We start from the raw sequence: 18,219 nt of genomic DNA, 5'->3' as shown, positions 1-18,219 counted from the left end.
GCTACAGCCACGTGGGGACTGTCACTGTCTGGGTGGGGATAACCCTGCAGATGCCTACAGAGGCAGGGATGGAGGGGAACACCTGCTCTGATGGTTGGTTTGATGGGGCTTCACCTCTTATCAAGAGTTTTACTCCTGACCTGCGCAGTCAGTTCCCGCTTGTTTGCACCCGTCTTTCAGGCAGCAACCCAGGACAGGAAATCGTTTAAATCACAGGAAAATGTGATCACAAACCCACAAATATTGGCAGGGCAATGGAGAGTGGGTGAAATACTTGAATCTACTTTTAACTCGTTCCTTCAAGGACAGCACTAGCGATCAGCACCTGCGTTGGGATGGCTGTGGGGCCCTTCAAGGCAAGAGAGGGTCCCCGAGAGCTCGTGACTTCCACACCCCATCAGAGCCGGGGGAAAAACACAACCAGCAATGCAGAGAGCACGTCCTTGGGCTAGCACCTGACACCGCACAAGATGGTTTATCAATCATCAGCCCCCTGAACTGACAGGGACCCCCTGAGCCCTGTGGGAGCTGAGGGGCTGGGGGTGATCTGGGTTTGGATGTTTTGCAGTGAGTGCATTGCTGGGATGACACAGGAAGCTCTGGGTGGAGCAGGAACGGAGCAGGGCCTGGCAGCGAGCAGTGGGGTCACGTCAGCAAACACTCCTCCCTGCAGCCCTTGGGGACAGAGAGCCCCTAAGCACTGCCAGCTCCTACCATGCTCCCCTAGAGCAAAGGTACGGGAACTCCTCCCTTATAAACCCCCGGGATCAATTAACATACCGCTGAAAAGCAAGAGATTATTAACTTTTGTTAATAGATTATTAAAGATGATTATCACCAGCTGACCGAGCTGGTACCAAAATAGACATGCTACAGGCAGCTCAGAGCAATCATCAGTTCATTCAAGGCAGATAAAAAGTTTCAGATCTGGTTTGACTATTTAAATTTCCAACAATAATCACAATTATCGCTATTCTCATTATCTGTTATAGTTCTTCTATGTTCAGGAAGTCACTGTGGTTATTAAACACATGCTGATGATTAAATCATGTATTGAGGTGATAAGTCAAATTAGATGATTGCTAAGTCTCGGTAAGTATCTTTGAAATAACCAGTTGTTATTAGACATTCAAGAGGTCCTTCATGAAAATCTAATTGTAATTGCAACTTTTCATTTTACCTCATCTTTCTTGCATGCAAACACATACACACACACACACACACACACTCTGGCAGCCGATTTCGTATTTCGGTACGGGTGAAGCATAGAAGAAAGCACTTAAGGTAAGTGTTCTCTGGGAAAATAACAAGGGACCAGCCAGGACCCACATCCACCCCACCCCCAAGAAAATCAAACAGCACCTTCAGCATCCACCTTAAGCTACAGCTCCTGACTGCTGGGCACCCGGAGCAGCTCTAACAGGATGCTCACAATTCCTCGGCAGCTTTAATTGGGGTCTGGGAGCACGCTGGCACCCCTCCTGCTCCAGTCCACTGCCCAACCTGACATTTAAAATAGCTTTATTGCCACATACTTACATTTTAATGTTTTCATGGTACTGCCTGGTGTCTGAAGGCTGGTTGTATAACGGCTGAAATAAATAAGAGAAATGAAGGCATAAATGGTACGGTCTGACATTTAGAAACTTAAACCCATCAGAAGCGCTGCCGCCTCGGTGCCGATCGCAGCCCGGGCGCCCGTCCCTGTGCCCAGCCCCGCTCCCGGCCGTACTGGAGGGTGCTGGCTCCCGGCAGCGCCGCTCGAGTCCCGGTGCATCCCGGCTCAGCCCGGGGGAGGGCAGGCAGCGCTCAGCGAGCTGGCTCGGAACAGGCGATTCGCGACGTCGTCCAGATCAACACGGCACGGCGAGTACGTGGCTGTTATTCACCGATCGAAAAACGCACTGCGCCTCGGAACATATGACACGGGGGAGGCGAGGGGAAAGCGGGGCTTGGGGAGCGGGAAGAGACAGTCTGTGAGCTGCAAGTTGTTATGTCTACGCGGCAAAAGCCTGCCCGAGCCCTCCCGGCAAGCCGAGCGCAGGCAACTGCAGGCAGGACGAGGGTTTGCCCTGGGGTTTCCAGCGTTGCCAAGGGTGGGTTGGCCCCCAGGCACGGCACTGCACTCCCCCAGCACCCCTGAGTACAGCAATGCTCATCTGTTCCTCAGCAGGGGCAACTGGGCTCCGGCAGACACGTGTTTTCCCCAGGGTTGCTCTATCCCCCACACCCTCAGTGGGGATATGGCAGGGAGTCAGGAGAGTTGGATCCATTCCTGGTCACTGCCCCTGCTACCTTTCCCTTCCCAGGGATTTACCCTTGGGAGCCTGGAGGGTGCCACTTCTGCAAGGAAGAGATGCCAGAGAGACCAGGCTCAATCCCATCCATTGTAATTAACAGCTCAGCACACACTCCAGGGACTGCCACCATTTGTGTCCACATCAGCAGGCCGACAGGGTGCTCAGGATTAAGCACAGGATTCAACACTTCTATTCACTGTCTTAAGATGCTGCGAACATGTCCAATACTGGGATAACCAAAAGCTTGCCATAGCCCAACCATCACAAGCAACCAGGCACCTAAAGAGCACAGCTCAGGTCTGACCACAAAAACATCACCAAGTACTCAGGCAGTTTATCCACAGACCTTCCCTAAACCAGCTGTGAGCATCTAACACTTGTGGCCACAGGCAGAGGGACATGTGATGGCCTGGTTGAAGGTAGCATCCTGACCATGGATACATACACCAGCTCACCCTCCTACTGTGGTCACAGGGCTCAGACTGTGCTCTGGGTCTACCCGATTTCATCTCAGATTAAGCACAGGAAAAGGGCAGAACATCTGCTGAGCATCTGCTCAACCAGGTGAGCAGCACTGGAGGCAACAGGACCTGTAAACAAAGATGGGTCCTTTTCCCCTCCAGTCTGCAGAAGGTGCTACTCCCACCTCCTCTGTGGTATCTCCCTATCACCACCACAGGTGCTTGGCACAGCAGCTTGTTTTTTCACACAGCCTGTCTCCACACAGCCTATCTATCTACACAGATACTGCCTCACCACTCTGCTGCCACACAGGACAGCCACATCAATCCACACAGAACAGGGACTGGGTGTAGCTCTCCCCATGCCATCACTGCAGCCCCAGCAGGTCATCAGCTTCTCTTTCTGGCTGCCCTTGGCCGTGTCCCTTACGTGAAAGCACACGTAATCCCCAGGCAGAAGGGCCACGCAGAGGCACGTAATCCCCAGGCAGACAGGCAGGGGAGATGAACCCTGTGTTCCAGGAGGGATGCAGGGCCGACGGCAGCGACCGGGCGTCCATTACCTGGCGAGGGGGTGATGGGCTGCAAGTCTGCCAGGAGACACCTGGCCACCCTGTGCTGGCAGAGCCAGGGCAGATGAGAGGAACGAGCAGGTCCTCACAAAGAAGACCTTCTCAGTGGTATCCCTTCCCCAGGGGTGTTTCTATCATGAATCCTCTCAGATCTGCTGGTTCGACTCCAGGCTCAGAGCTGGCTGTGCGCTTCACGCTTGGAAAGCTCAGAGGAACACAGACATCCGTCTCATCACGTAGCTCGAGAGAGGCAGGTCTGCACCACAGAGAGAAGAAATAGAGCCGCAGCTCCAGAGCATCACGTCCACAGTCACCCTGGAAAGCTCAACTGCAGCATCCGCTGGGAGGCCTTGACCAGTGACTGTCTTTTGGAAGAGGACTGCAGGAACTGGAAATACTGAGAAATAAGCGTCTCTCTTCCCTCCTTGCTCATAAAAATCAAAGCAAAGAAGCTCACACCTGGCAGGTCACAGAGACCTTCCTCCTGGGAGAAGCAGTGGAATTAACGATTTGGTTTGGACCTGGGTTAGAAAATGCTCATGTGCACATGGACATCACAGATGCCCCGATGCCAACCAGCTGACCAAAAGCTAACGATTCCTCTCCACTATATATGATATGAACACTTCAAGTCTTAGCTAGCAAACCTAAGTGTTAGCAGACAAGCACTGGAACGCATCACTTTAAAAGAAATGCCTGAACATTCAGAAATAAGAAATTCTGGGACCCAAACCAAGATCCACATGACACCAGCACCTCAAAGAGATTTCTATCGGCACAATAGCCTCAGCACTGTAACTCAGCCCATGCAGTGGAAGAAGCCCAGGGGACAAGTTCTACTTACCCACAGAGAACTTACAGACTAAATACTTAAAGATTTATTCTCAACAGGTCAGAGACTGAGAAACAGCATCTTCCCTCAGAGCCATCCACAATGGCTCTGAATTCCACCTTTCTCAGAAAGTTAAGCAGAAGCAAAGCTCACAGGTCAGATAGGTAAGGTGATGCTCAAACATCCTCATTGCTTCTCCAAGGTTAGGAACAAGTAATGCATTTCTCTGGGGGATGACATTTTAGAAAAACACAATTGCGACGCAAAGCTATTACTGGAAAAGCCCTGGATTTACTGAAAGCTTTTTAGAAATAAAACAGAATGAAAGGTCTCAATTGCTTTCTGGACACTGCAGGGTTCAGACTATGCATCTCAAAAACATTTCTCCCTGGGGAAAACATGGGGATATTTTTAAAATGGTACCACTACACTGCAGGGATGAACCAGAGTCCTGGTGTACTGAGTCACAAGCTCCTCCTGACCCAGAGGGGAGCACCAGCTTCCCAGGACCTGAACTGGATCCCTGCTTCCTGGGATTCCCCGGGCCTCCTGCTGCAATCTGCCAGCAGCACGCAGTTCTGGTGCCACGGCTGACCGATTTCCACTGCAACCTCTCACCTCACCCATGAACCCTGGCACGCTGCCTGCCACTGAGCCAGTGTGCATCCAGCACCATCACTGCTCCAAAGGCACCACCCAGAGCTCTCTGAACAGCCAGAACAGGACATCTGAGCAGAGCTGACAGCAACACACAGCCCTGCTGGTGACAGCCACACCTCTCCTTACAGACACTGGATTGGCATCAGGATGCTCAGCCTCCCTGTAGGAGGCTCGTGGGCTGTGGCAGGCACAGGGCTGGAGCGTGTGGTGTGTGACATGGTGGAGCAGGCACGAGCACGGGGCAGAGCACGCAGAGCTGCTCTTCTTCCTGGAGCTGCTTCCTTTCCAGCTCAGAGGAAGCTGTGACGATTCATCTCGTCTCTCGTAGGCCACTGGCAGGTCCTGGGCGCTGCTGTGCCCGACATGGTGTGGGGGCTGGGCCATAGGAAGTGCCTCTCCCATGGCAGATGGAGCAGACAGTCTGCAGGATGCACACAGAGCCCAGCTGGGTTTTCTCAGTGAGGTTTCCCCTTTTCCCCTGCCTTCCGATGAGTAAGGCACAGAGACAGAGGAAAGGTTTGCACTGGGCTCTGTTACAGCCCCCATCGTGCAGTGTCAACACCCAGGGACAAAACATCAACAAACTGAAACAAGGGAAAAAAAAAACAAACAAGGGAGGAGGAAGGAAAGGAAAGGAAACGCACCATCTTTTGGATGAGAAAGCACCAACCCTGGGCACTGCCAACCTTCACAGCAGAAAGAGGAAAAGGGTTTGACCCTGGTGACTCAGAGGAATAATGATGAGTGTTACCTTCCCAACAAGGAAGTGGGCTTTGTCACGTGTGACCTCTCCCTTATGCACAGGGGAAGACAGCAATTAGTGCCACCTCCACAAGGCAAGTGCAAATTACAGCTGTCGAAGCCTGTGAGCTGCCTGCTCCCATCTCATACAGACGGCTCCCTCCACTGCATCCCACGGCTGGTGCAAAGCAGGAGATTCTCTGTCAGTTGGCAGCACCACTGCCAACGCACCTTTTCCAGGCACCCTTCTCCAGGACTCAGCCCCCAGGGGGTTGTTTCCAGCTGCCCTTCCAGCAATCAGTCCTTTAACTTACAGATGGATTTTTCCAGATGAGGGAGCAGCCCAAAATTGACAATTTGTTCTAAGTTGTTTTCTCAGCTTCCCTGTGCATGAGAGAGACCGAAATAGGAAGTGTGCGAGTCCTGATACCTGCAGGTTGTGGCAGCTGCAGTCGGGCTGTGCTCACGGAGCACCCTCCAGCACCCCCCTCCTTTTCCAGTGGGTGGGACAGAGGAGAGTCCAAGCACCCATCCCTCCACACAGCACCTCGAGGCTGGCTGACCAGGCAGCAGCCCCACAGTGCTGGCGCTGTGTCTGCCACCAGCAGATGAAGCCATCAGCATCCCAAGCGGAGGCAGACTGTGCCAGAGCCCCTTCCACGCTCCAGCTCCACTGCAGCGTGTGAGGAAGGAAACAAAGGGTTAACCCTCTCCGAGGAGGGCTCTGAGTATGTGTCTGCCTGCGTTTCAGTACTCATCTCAGTCACTTTGCTTCCTGCCTTGGTGCTGTGCCAGCAAGAGGTCCGGGCCAGCAGCACACTTCCTTCTGACAGACACACACACAGGGTGCCGCGGTCGCTCACCACCCAGGAACCTCTCCAAACCTGGCCCGGCTCCCGCTCCCCACAGCCAGAGGTGACACTCACCAGCTCCACCTGGGGACCCAGTCCTTCCAGGATCCGGTGGGCAGCCTCTGCCTTCTTCTGCAGGGAGGAAAGGGGAGAGGAAGAAAAAAAGTTATTCGTGCCATCAGTTACAAGTCGCAGCTCTCTGCTCCAGCTCTCCCCTCTGCTAAAACCCCTTCTCAGACCTCCACAGAGCCATCACAAGTCCCACCCCTGCCTGAGAGTGGGTGGAAAGGTTCAGCTCAGCCTCTGGACCCGCAGGAAAAACCCGTGGGCGAAGGGCTCCAGCACTCGGGTTATCCTGACTTTAATGCATCCGAGCTCTGCCCAGGAAGTGACCCAGATCCCCGAGCCCTCTGGGTGCCAGGCAGGGGGACTGTGCCCGTTACCTCTGCGTGGCTGCCCTGCGAGCAGCAGGGCGGGCAGAGCGGCACTCGCGCAGAGATGCCCTTTCTAGGATTCATCGCTTCACCAGCATGTGATCATTAGAGTTGAGCTGCCCTTGGCTCCTCATCGTGCTCTCGCTTCCCTCCCCTCCCTGCCGCAGAGGAGCCCTTCCCCGTCCCCTCCCACCCCCGGCCAGGCTACCTAGTGCTTATTAAAGGCAAAAAGCCACCCAGGAACACGTGTCAGGGGCTGTGCAGTGGTTACTAATTAAACATGCCTGAAAAAAAAGACATGGGTTGGCTGTAGCAGGAGTCTAAATAAAAGATGACATTTTCAGTAAACAGCACTTCCTCGCAAAGCCAGGCTGTTCAGGGGGGTTACTGACAGTCCAATAAATCCAGATCACTGCACGCTGCCGACACCACGGGCTGAGCCACTAAAGCCAAATACCTGGCAGTGATGGGGATGAGGAGATGGATTTTCTGAGGTTCAGATAAAATAGGTAGTTTTAGCTATTTTGGGGTAAGGGAGACAGAAAATCCCCAGCTGCCTAAAACAGGGAGCTGAGCCCCAGGCCTGGGGAGCAGGGGTGGGCTGGGGTCTGGGCTCCTGGCAGAATCAGTGGGGCTTAGCAAATCCTGGGCAAAGTTCCCCCAGGGCAGGGAAGGGAACCCCAGCTGCAGGGGTCCGGCTTACAAAGCCCTCCAGCATCAGGCACCTCTCATACTTCCCAAGGACTCAGCACAGGGATGTCTCGCCAAAGGCTGGCACACGGCCCTGTCACTTGCCCCCACATCCACGCCCGTGGAGAGTTTCCAAAAGTTTCATCTATCCCCCCACTGCTGGCAGGTCCTCAAAAGCACTGATGCAGCTGTAGGTGTGCAGACTCCTCGCCGGGGCCTTGTGCACCCACACAGAGTCTGATTTGCCAGCGTGCGCTTTGAAAGAGTCACCCCAAGCAGCTGCGTGAGTCACCCTGCCCGCCGTGGGGCTCAGGCCCTGACAAATGGCCCTGGCCAAAACCAGACCCATCCCAGCTGCAAAGCCTGCCCCAGGTGCCTCACCACAGCATGACCAGGAAGGTTTCCAGTTCCTGTATTTACTGTATGCTCAGGAGGACACAAAGCCTCTGCAATTTAAAAGCGACTTCAAGGATGCTGAGAGAGATGTAACCAATGTCACCACGCAGGGAGCCTGCCCTGGCACCATCCCCACACAAGAGCAGCCCTGCTCTCAGTGCATCCCTGCCTGGTTATCCACACACAAAAGACCCTGGGGTTCACAGATGTCCTGATCACTGCCTACCTGACTCTGTTAATGGGAATGAGCCAAGTGTGCCCAGGGACCTGCCCCTTGGAAAAATTCATCACACAATGGATGAATTTCTCTGAGCCAGAGATCAATAGTTTGGTCTCCACAAGCTATAAAACCTGCTGACCTTGGAGAACAACAACACTGTGGCATTAAGAAGTCTTACAGAATTAAAACCAGGGGTAAGATTTTCAGGGGGAGGCAGGATCATTAAAACTGCTAAAAACACTCTACATCAGTGGCCAAGAGGATGAATTGGCCAATGCCCTCCTGCCTGCCATTGGCTGCTGGTGAGCAGGAGGCATCAGCTTACCTAATTTTTTTTGATGCATACCTGGGACAAAAAGCAGCAAACCAATTAATTGCAGTCTGCATAATTATGGGTAGAAGACTGCAGCCTCACTTAGGGCAGACAGTCCCACCATGGGCCTGTTCTCCTGGGCACCAGCGCTGGTGGAAGATGCCCGCAGCAGGGATGGCACAGCAAAGGACCAGTGACGCTGCAGGTCTGTGTGTACAATGAGATTTACTTCGAGAAAAAGCTGAGTATGTTCAGCTTGCTGCATTTGCCATGTTTAGACAACTTAATGAGACAAGCCAGAGGCAAACCACCATAGGCAGAACATGTGGCGAATCAAGAAGAATGACATAATTTGTCTTGCATTAACCAACTGCAATATACACGTCTCCAGAACGAAAGATCAGGAGCAGAAGCTATTCCGAGCACGTCATATCTTTGTACGTACACAAAGAAATGCCTCTATCTTGAAAGCTGCCCAATTAACACTTGACACCCACTGCAATTGCTAATGCTCCTTGCTGCCTTTATCAGATCATAGCAGAACCATAACGAGCTGTCTGAAAGGCCTGGCAGACCGAGGTGAGAGCTGGTGGCAGAATTGGGAAGAACACACAACACCCAGCAGAAGGTTCCCACCCCACACTGGGGCTCACCTGTAAGGACAGACAGACACACAGAGGTGTGTTCCTGCCTAGGGACTCAGCAAGCCCGAAGCCTGACTGGAGAATTTATGCAAACCTCAAACTGTTCAGGGGCAAAGGCAGCCCCCCCAGGCCCTCCTGCAGCAGCGGGACCTTTGCTGAAGACCACCAACAGTCCTGGTAAACCCTTTCCCTTCCAAAGGCATGGCCACCTAGGACTTGGTTCCAATACTAATTTTGTTAGGAGTATGCTTAGTGATGGACCCTGCAGCAGAAAACCACGGGGTTCATCCTACATCTGCTGAATGACCCCACCCGTGCCCGCATTCCTGTTATTTAATAGAAAGAAATGTATCAAGAAGCGAACCCAAGCCTTTACCTCTAGTGAGACACATGAAGATCCCCACCAGCTGTACAGTCCCTCTGCAGCTCCACAGTGAGCAGGCAAAGACCCCTTTTCTTGATCTGGTACAGAATCCTGAAATACTGCTCCAGCAGAGGAGCAGTGGTGCTCATCGTGGGACCTCCAAGTGCATTTCTGGAGGCATCAAGAAGCACGTCCAAACCAAAAACACGGTCACTGCAGGCCACGGATTCACAAGGGAACCCACAGATGTGGCAGGCAGCAGCATTTGCCCCTACAGAACCTCTCTCCCCCTGGGCAGGGGCACAGGCAGGGACACAGGCAGGCAGATCGCGCTCTTACCCTGGCTCATGCTCCTCCAAGGGGCCTGGAACTAAAGAGATCTTCGCCAACAGCAAAAGCCTCCCTGCAGACTACAAAAAAATCTTCACTCTCGCCTAAAGAGCATTTGGCTTCCAAAGCAAACTCCAGCCCCTTGCTTTTCCTTTGAAGAAACTTAAAATAGGCTTGGGAGGGGAAAGCAGGCAGGAGAGCAACTTTCCGGCCATGTGAGCTCCCGTGGGGATGACGAGCCAACCCCACGAGGCAGCAGAGCAACCGAAACCAGAGGAGGGAGAGTCTGGGATTTTGCGTGGGCTCTTCTTAAAGCGAAGTTTAAAAATGGAAGAGAAGGAAACACAGGAGTTATTTTGAGAAAGCGGATCTGAAATTAGGAGGCGGCACTTTCTTGGACCGACTCCAGCCATGGTTCCATGCAGCACAAAGCTGCTGCAGCTGAACCGTGCTCCCAGGGTTATTTATAGCATCCCGTAGGCAGCAGTGCTGGGGAATGGGAGGGTTTCTGTTTGGGACCAGGCATGTCCTGCACAGAGATATGCAAAGCCCTTCCAGAGGCAGGAGACTGTGCTGGAAAAAGTTCCCGTCCTGGCACCACAACATCCCTGGGACAGGCAGGGCTGGGGGAGCAGCATGGCAAAGAGGCAGGCTGGAGCAGGATTTTGTTTAAAACAAAGTTCAGGAGAGGTGTGGCTGAAGTCAGCAGAAATCATGGAAACCCTCAGGCGAGACACCTCTCTGCATGCAGCAGAAAGCAAACAGTACAGCCAAAATGTGCTGGGACCAAACCACGACCTGGCAATGCCCGTTCCACAGGGAAAGATTTTCACTCCTACAACCACAAGTACTATTTTTTTCTCTCCTTTAAACCTCAGCATGCTCCCTCTGAGAGCCAAACCACCCCAACAATTTGCTGCCTTCCACACAAAGCAAGTGGGATGAGCCCCAGTGTTGTGGAAGGGAAAGCAACACTCCTCCCGCTCCAGCTCCTGCAGGGGTGGCCATGACAGAGCTCTCAGCAGACCAAGAATGAGCACCCTTCCCTGGGCTCTCCTTGAACCCAAATACCCTGAGCACCAGGGAACATTGGTCAGCCTCAATGGTGTGAGCCTGGCCCCTCTCACCTGGCCCAGGGGCTGATGCTCTCCAGGGGTGCCCATGGGATGCAGCTGCCCTGCACGCTCCCCCACCTCCCTGTGCTCAGCTGGAGCCATCTCCCTGCCACACCAGCAGCGACTGAGCCACATCCCCAAGGCTGGGGCCAGCAGATGATGCAGTGGGGGTTACAAGTGACTCATCACAATCAGTAAGAAAACAGAGGAAAGAGGTGACGTTGGAGCTGTGTGTCCACACCAGTCCCCACCTACCCCACACAGAGTGTGACAAGCCGACTCATTTCAGCGACTTGCTGCTCTCTGGCTTTGGCTCATCACTGCCAGACAGTTTCAGTCCTTGGTTTGCTCCTACCCCATCCATGGCCAGTGGGGGAACCCCCAGACACAGCTGGGTTTCCACTCACACACTCACCCCGCTCTGTTGTCTGCAGGGCTGTGGTGCCCTTCACAGGCACACTAAGGTTCAAGTGATGTGCCAGCAAGGCTTTGCCACTGCAAACCACGGCTGAACGTTCCACCGCTGCAAAACTGCTGGAAGTGTTGGCACTGCACAGAAAACTTCCATAAATCCACATTTTAGCACTGCAGCAGTTACAGGAAAGCTCCAGTCACTCAACCCAAGGAGCCAGGGCTGTGTTGCAGGGTCTGCCTTCCTCCCTCCAGCAGATTTGGCATCTCTACAATTCTCATCACTACTTCCAAATGCAGGACATGGCCTTATCTGGTCTGGGTTAATCACAAACAAATCTTTTAAGTCAATACAGCTATTGGGAACTCCAGATCCTGAAACAGACACCAGGACCATTAAAACGCCAAAACAAACAAAAGTCTCCTTAAAATCCAATAAAAAATTTAAAAGATTCTCAATGACTCCAGGATAATTGTTTAAATTTTATCTTTTTGGAAATCTTGCTATCATGGAGAAATGTCAACAGCATCTGAATTCTGGCCTTTCCAGTTTTCCTCCGGACTATCCAAAAGCCCATTTTGCATCACCAAGCCCAGATGAGGCAGAATAGAAGTTATTAGAAACAAAAGCAAAACAAACAAGGCCCTTTCATCAGCCAAATACGAAACACCCCCATCCCAACTACCACATAAACTGGAATTTGAAAAAAGCCCCGTAGATTAAATGCTCAAAAGCACTTTCACTGATAAGGTCTTATTTACTGCACCAGCTCCGTGCTGACGAGGCAGGCCCGATTCTTCCCTTTCTCATGTAAATCAGGAGTTCATAGAAAATCAGAGTTCTACAGACATCAAATCCCTGTAGGATCTGAGTCACACTCAGTGTCTGTGAGTAGTTAAAGGCAAGATTATACTTTGCAATGCTAAAAGCCTTCATTTATTTATTCTCTTATTTATGGATGGGGCATTAATGCTTTATGAAGGTATTTGAGGGTAAACCGATAGCTGGGAACACACTCTGCACAGACACAACAGCAGCAGGGGGTGGAAAAAGTTCCAAACAATCCTTTGAATTCCAATTTTATGGCATAATGCTGAATTTATAGATAGATAGCTGTGCCCTTTTGAAGGAACAAGCACCAAGACAGAAAACGAATTAAAATTTAATCTTATTGATTTCCACCAGCTCAATCTCAAGAGCAAGACAGACGCTGCTGCTGCTTCCACTGCCTGCACTGCATCAAACCCAGTTTTTCGGAGGGCTGACAGCGGAGCAGGGATGGGCTCGCGGGGCTGTTGGCACCCACAGGGGCCACATGGGGGGACTGGTCCTAGCCCTGGCCACACTGTGGTGGGTCACAGCACGAGGTGTCCCCTCCCTGGCACAGCACGGAGGGCGAAGTCACGCCACGTCCTGACGCGACCTCTCCCTCTCCGATAAATGAGCGCAATGTTTCAGAGGAAGCTGCCATGTGCTGGTTTGCAGGGACACGAGCACGCGAGCTGCTTTCTGTCTGCTGGCCTCTGAGCAGGAGTCCTGCTGGCTGTGGTGCACGGCAGGGCCGCAGGGAGCCTCCAGCCACCCGCATCTGGCTCGCAGAGAGCTGGACACGGCCACCTGTGGGCTCCACATCACCACAATGGTCACGGGTGCCTCTGTGTGCACATCAGCCCAGGAGTGGATGGGGACTTCGGACACACAGGTGACTTGGAGGAGAATGCACCCAGCCAAGCCACGGCGGGATGCTGGGTGGCTGCTTCCTCCAGGACACACTGCCAAGGAGAGTTTGGCCAGCCCTGCATCCCAGGAAAGGCACAGAGCATTGCTGCTCTCCTCCCTGTGCCTAGCAAGGGCCTTGGAAATTTCCGTTTAAAGCACAAAAACATCTTCAAGCCCAGATATGTTCAATCGATTTCAAGGGAAGGCGGATGCAAGGAATCCCGTGAATGGCCCGGTGGAATACAGCTACAGCTAAAAATACACACAGATGATCTGTCTTGGTTATGGGGATTTGAGGTGGAAGAAAGCTAAGTTCTGTCAATACAATAACACATCCCAGAGGTGCAAATTAAAGCCCTCGAGGAGGCTGTGTCACACAGCCACCACCTCTGAGGTGCCGGACCCAGCAGAGACCAGCTTTCCTCCACAGGGGAGACACTAAAATCGCTCACAGGGCTTAATTTAGGAAATCCCAGACACCTCCATCGCTGTCAGCCTCAGGATCAACTGAAGCATCCATCCCAACCTGATTTCTCCAGGTAGCTCTGTGCCACCCTGCCAGCAACCAGCTCCTGGAGAGGAGCCCTGAGCACCCTGCAGCCAGAACTGTCCGCTGAGCTTCCCACGGCACTTTTCAAACGCTCTTGGCAATTCTGGCCCCCGTAACTGTTTTCAAACATCACTTTGTTTCTTTGAGGACTGAGCACACTTTTGAAAATAGGACTCAAATGCTTCTGACAATGCTGCCCACTGTCTGTTCTCAGGCTAGTCCACAGACAGTACCAAAAACGTTAACTCCCATTCTCAAAAATCCTTCCAGAAATGGTACAGTTGGCACTCACAGTGGAAATTTTGGCTCAGATCCACAAATGTATGTTTTTCTCTGTTATACTGCAAAGGTTTCCCAAAAAGTATCTTTTTGGGTGCAACTTCACAGCTCATCTTTGGAAACAAGATAAAATGGCTCTGGTCAGCACACAGCAGGGGAGGAGGCACCTGGACCTTGAATATAAACTGTTCCTCTACAATCCAAGTCCCCTAAAAGCTTCCCAAATGCAACCAAACAGACTCGTAGCCCAGGATTTGACTGCAGTCAAGAGCAGCTTCTCTCCGCTCTTCTCCAGCACAATCTGTACAGTCACCCTTTTTTTTCTGGAAATCAATTACATGTCCAGCAGAGTGTAGCAAGAGGGGATTACAGGTCACATTTCCCATAATTATCCTCTCTGACACTGAGGAACTTCTAAAATCATACACGTTAAGTAGGTCACAAGAGGGAACAGCAGCGTGATGGGCATTCAGCATCAGCAAACCTGAATTCGGAGAAAATCGGATACAGCCCAGCGCCGCCCTCATCCCAACCCCTCATCCATACACAGCGCGGTGGTGAGAAAAATATATAGACTTCCCTGATGAACCATAAGCTAAAATTAGAAACCATTCACGCCTGCAAAGCCACAGCTATCGCCAAAAGGAAAGTAGGTCACAGAATGGCTGGCTAACTTGATTTTCCGGCGTTTCTAGCTGCTCTGTCCTCACGTAACCTCTCCTCTCCCATGGACCGTTTTTGGCCTCGCCTTTGTTCGGGGTATAACTGCTGGCAGTGTGCGGCTGCGGCACAGCCTGGCAGCAGCGGTGGGAACGGGCACGGCAGCACCCGTGTGCTCGGTGGAGCACAGACCCCTGGTTCATGAAAAGCTAAGCCAGAGCCAGGCAGAAGCCCCTCCACGAAGCTGCCGCCTCCCACCTGCTCTGGGATTGGCACAAGGGCTGGCTTTCTGCCCCTTCCACAGCACTGCTCTTTAAAGATCGTTTCAGGCTTTGCCAGCACTTCTGGGGTGCTTTCCTTTCTCGCCTCCTCCTGAGGCCTGAATATCCTCTTTTTATTTGCATTTCTTACCGTGCACTGCCTCCCTCAAGCAAGCCACAAGCCAAGCGATGCGAGTAAATCCGGCTTTCCTTCCCTTTGTGCATGGGCTGGAGCCCTGGCTCAGCCATTACTGACGCCCTTCCCACAAGAAGACCTCAAGGCATCAACTTCACTGCTTTTCCATGGCACAGAAGAGGCAGAAAGGCTTAAAATTTGGCTCAGTGACCTTCCCCACTCTAGATCAATACATCTCTATCTGGCTTGCTGCCCTCTGCTCCTACCAACTCACCTTGCAATTAAGCGTAAAGCCACAGGTCAGCACAGGAGTGTCTGGGGCTCTCCCACATTCACAGACAGCTGGATACACCTGCAGGATCTGCTGCCATCAAAGCCACCCCACAGCCAACCACCAGCCACTGCTTTCCACCACAATCTCAACTGACTCTAATCCCAAGACCCTTCCTCTTCGAGCTTTCCTCCTCCTGGCCGCAAAGGAAGAGCAGTCACCACTAAAATGCATCCCAAACATTCAGTACACGAGAGTCTGAAAGCTGAGCCCGTGAATGTTCTTTAGAAGGGCCATTACATCCTGATTCCCACTCTTGTTACTGGAGCCTCCACAAAGACAACACTCAGCACTCCCTTCCCCTCGCAGCCCCAGCTCAGCCTCTCCCTCCTGTGGTACTGGAAAGGGTCCTTCCAATCCCCCAGCCTCAGCCATCACAACTGGCCAGTGATTCTGTCAGCTCTGTAGCCCATAGACAGATCCAAAGGAGGAACCTCCCTGCAACCTGCTCTGGTTTCTGTCAAGCCAAAGGGAAAGTTGTTGGTTGGAGTCTCCAGCCCACAGGCGGGCTCCTTACACGCGACACCCAAGGGGATTTTACAAGAATAGGGAAGAATCATCCCTGGGATAATTCAGACACGAACACAGAGCCAGATTCGAAATTGTACCAACATTTGGTGTCCAACGTGACCTTTGCTTGCTGAGCACCCACCTGGAATGAGTGCACCTATCACAAAGGTTAATGGTGGTAAAATTTCCTGGCACCAAGCTGGCTGAGCTCAGCCTAATGCTGACAAAGGGATGCCACCAGCCCTGAGCACTGTGTGTGACAGTGTCCCAGCTGCTATGGCCGTGGACTTTCCAGGAAAAATGTAGAACTCCGTGCTTGCCCTCCACCATCTCTGCCATCACCCATGGGACAGGGCAGCAGTGCCAAGGGACCTGAGTGGTGGTGAGGCTTGGAGGGCAGATCCTGTCTGCTCTGGAGAAGGTGGTGCGAGGGAATGTGTGACCCTTCTGCTGGCATGGCCAGAGACAAGAGGTGACAAAGCAGGACAGGGGGTTGGCAGGACACCCAGCCCTGAGCAAACTGCAGCTAACGGGGACTGCTATGATGCAGGCTGTTGGGGATGCGGTGGCTGAAGATCACCCTTCCCTCCTGCCTCACCCCCACCCCCCATTTCCTCCCCTTGTAATGTGGTTCAGCTACACAAGAGTGTCCAAGGAGGATGGGGCTCAAGGGAACAGAAATAAAAACCTTTGAGAGCTCATTTTTTTTGAGCCTCCTTGCTTGCACAGGAGGACAAGCCATCTATCCCAAGACCCCCAGAGAGGGCACTTGGTGATGAGAATGGCTGTGAGGAACACTTGGTGCCTGCCCCCAAAGCCCAGTGCTGTAAAGCCATCACCAGCTGGTACTTGCTAATGCTTCAAACACTTCGACCTCAGCCTTCACCCACTCACACAACAGACCGTGCCAGCGCTGGGTTTCCTACTGCTCAGGGAGAGAAGCAGATGGAAAAAGGAAAACCAGGAAAATTGCACTGCCTGGGAGCGCAGGGTAGGCGATTTTTTTTCTTTTTAGGAGTCAGGCACCTGGATTTCTGCAGCTCCAAGTGAAATCGCAGGCCTCGCAATTCAAAATAATTAGCGACTGGTAGTTTTCCTTTTATGCAAAATCATCCTTTTTATCCAACACCTAAATGAAAATGAATATGCTTGATTATCTACCAAAGGGCCCAATTTCTGAGCATCGCTCCGATGCACACAGCAAAATTCGTCTCTCCTCGGGCTGCTATTACAGGCAACGACTGATAAATGAGCGGTCAAGGCAGAGATCCAGAGCCAGGGATGCCAGCCTGACCTTTGTTAATGCTATTTACAGCATCAAATGTCCACAAATCCAGCCATGGCTGCGTCCACATCCTTTCTGCTCCAGCCTGGGGGGCTCAGGAGCAGCCAGGAGAGCTCGTAGCTGGCCTGCCAGTATTAGAGCACCACAGATGTCACCCTCCATCCATGCAGCCCACACACCACACCAAAGCCCAAGCTTTGAGGCAGCTTTCGAACAGGTTCACTCCCAGAGAAGAAGATAAAGCAAACTGTTTAACAGAGAGGAGTCTGAATCATCTCTTGAACACTTCATCTCTAAGGCTGATCACAGGAAACCCCCCAGGCAGGTTCTTCAGAAGACATTAGTGCTCATCCGCCAGGCAGCGCAAGGTACTCATGGCTCAGCCCTCTGCAGTCACCATCCTGACAGGGCTCCATCTATCCCACTCCCACAGCCTCCACCCCAGAGGTAACACCCAGGAAAATCTCCCACCTGGTGCTTACCAACCTCCCCATCCCTGGCCAGGGTGACACGGCACGATCGCACATTTGTGCTTCCATCATTTCCAGACTCACCCTGTTCTCGTCGTAGATGATCTGCACCAAGCTGCGATGTTTGGACTCGATAGGAGGGGGAGAGATGGGTTTCTCAGGCTCTGGTGGTTTGGCTGCTTCTTCCTCCAACTGTTGCTGTGGAAGGAGAGGGGGGAGGAGGAGGGTGAGTCACAGCAAGAAACGCAGCCGTCCCTGTCCACACGAGACTCTCTGTGGTGCCGTGACCGAGGCAGAAACCGCCATGGTAGGAGACTTCCTGCGAGACACGGGCAGGCTGGGGCTGGGGAGGGACGGGGAGAGGGAGGAGAGCTCACAGCAGCCCTGCCACGCAAGCGCAGCGCTGGCCTGCCCCAGGCACCGGCCCTGCGCTCGTGGGTCGGTGTGTTTTAGGCATGGAGGATGAGGACCTGCCTCAAAGGAGCCTCCTGGAACGGGCCTGAGGCTAGAAATAACGATTTTACTGGGAACACTTAAATCCAGCCTGGCTCCCTGCTGCTACCTGCCTGTGGAGCTGCTGCTGCGTGCAGAGAGAGGTGCAGGAGCCAGGGGTGATGAGCAAGGCTGCTCTCCACCCTCAGCTTCACCTTTCAGTGGAGTGGTTAGAGGACATGCCTTGGGATG

General features: G+C 52.7%; 1 protein-coding gene across 1 annotated transcript in view; it reads right to left on the bottom strand.

Moving 5' to 3' along the window:
* The window catches only part of NCOR2 (nuclear receptor corepressor 2), a 228,201-nt gene that overhangs the window by 91,643 nt on the left and 118,339 nt on the right, over nucleotides 1-18,219 (bottom strand). Inside the window, exons 6-8 of the mRNA XM_039561371.1 lie at nucleotides 17,620-17,733; nucleotides 6,493-6,549; nucleotides 1,540-1,592 (exon numbers count right to left, since the gene is read on the bottom strand). Coding sequence (XP_039417305.1) covers nucleotides 1,540-1,592; nucleotides 6,493-6,549; nucleotides 17,620-17,733 — 224 coding nt within the window. The remainder of the gene's footprint in view (nucleotides 1-1,539; nucleotides 1,593-6,492; nucleotides 6,550-17,619; nucleotides 17,734-18,219) is intronic.

The sequence above is a fragment of the Corvus cornix genome, chromosome 15 (genome assembly GCF_000738735.6).
Source record: "Corvus cornix cornix isolate S_Up_H32 chromosome 15, ASM73873v5, whole genome shotgun sequence".
Taxonomy (NCBI): domain Eukaryota; kingdom Metazoa; phylum Chordata; class Aves; order Passeriformes; family Corvidae; genus Corvus; species Corvus cornix.
Note: the sequence above shows the minus strand (reverse complement) of the source record. Positions and strands in the feature narration are given on the sequence as shown.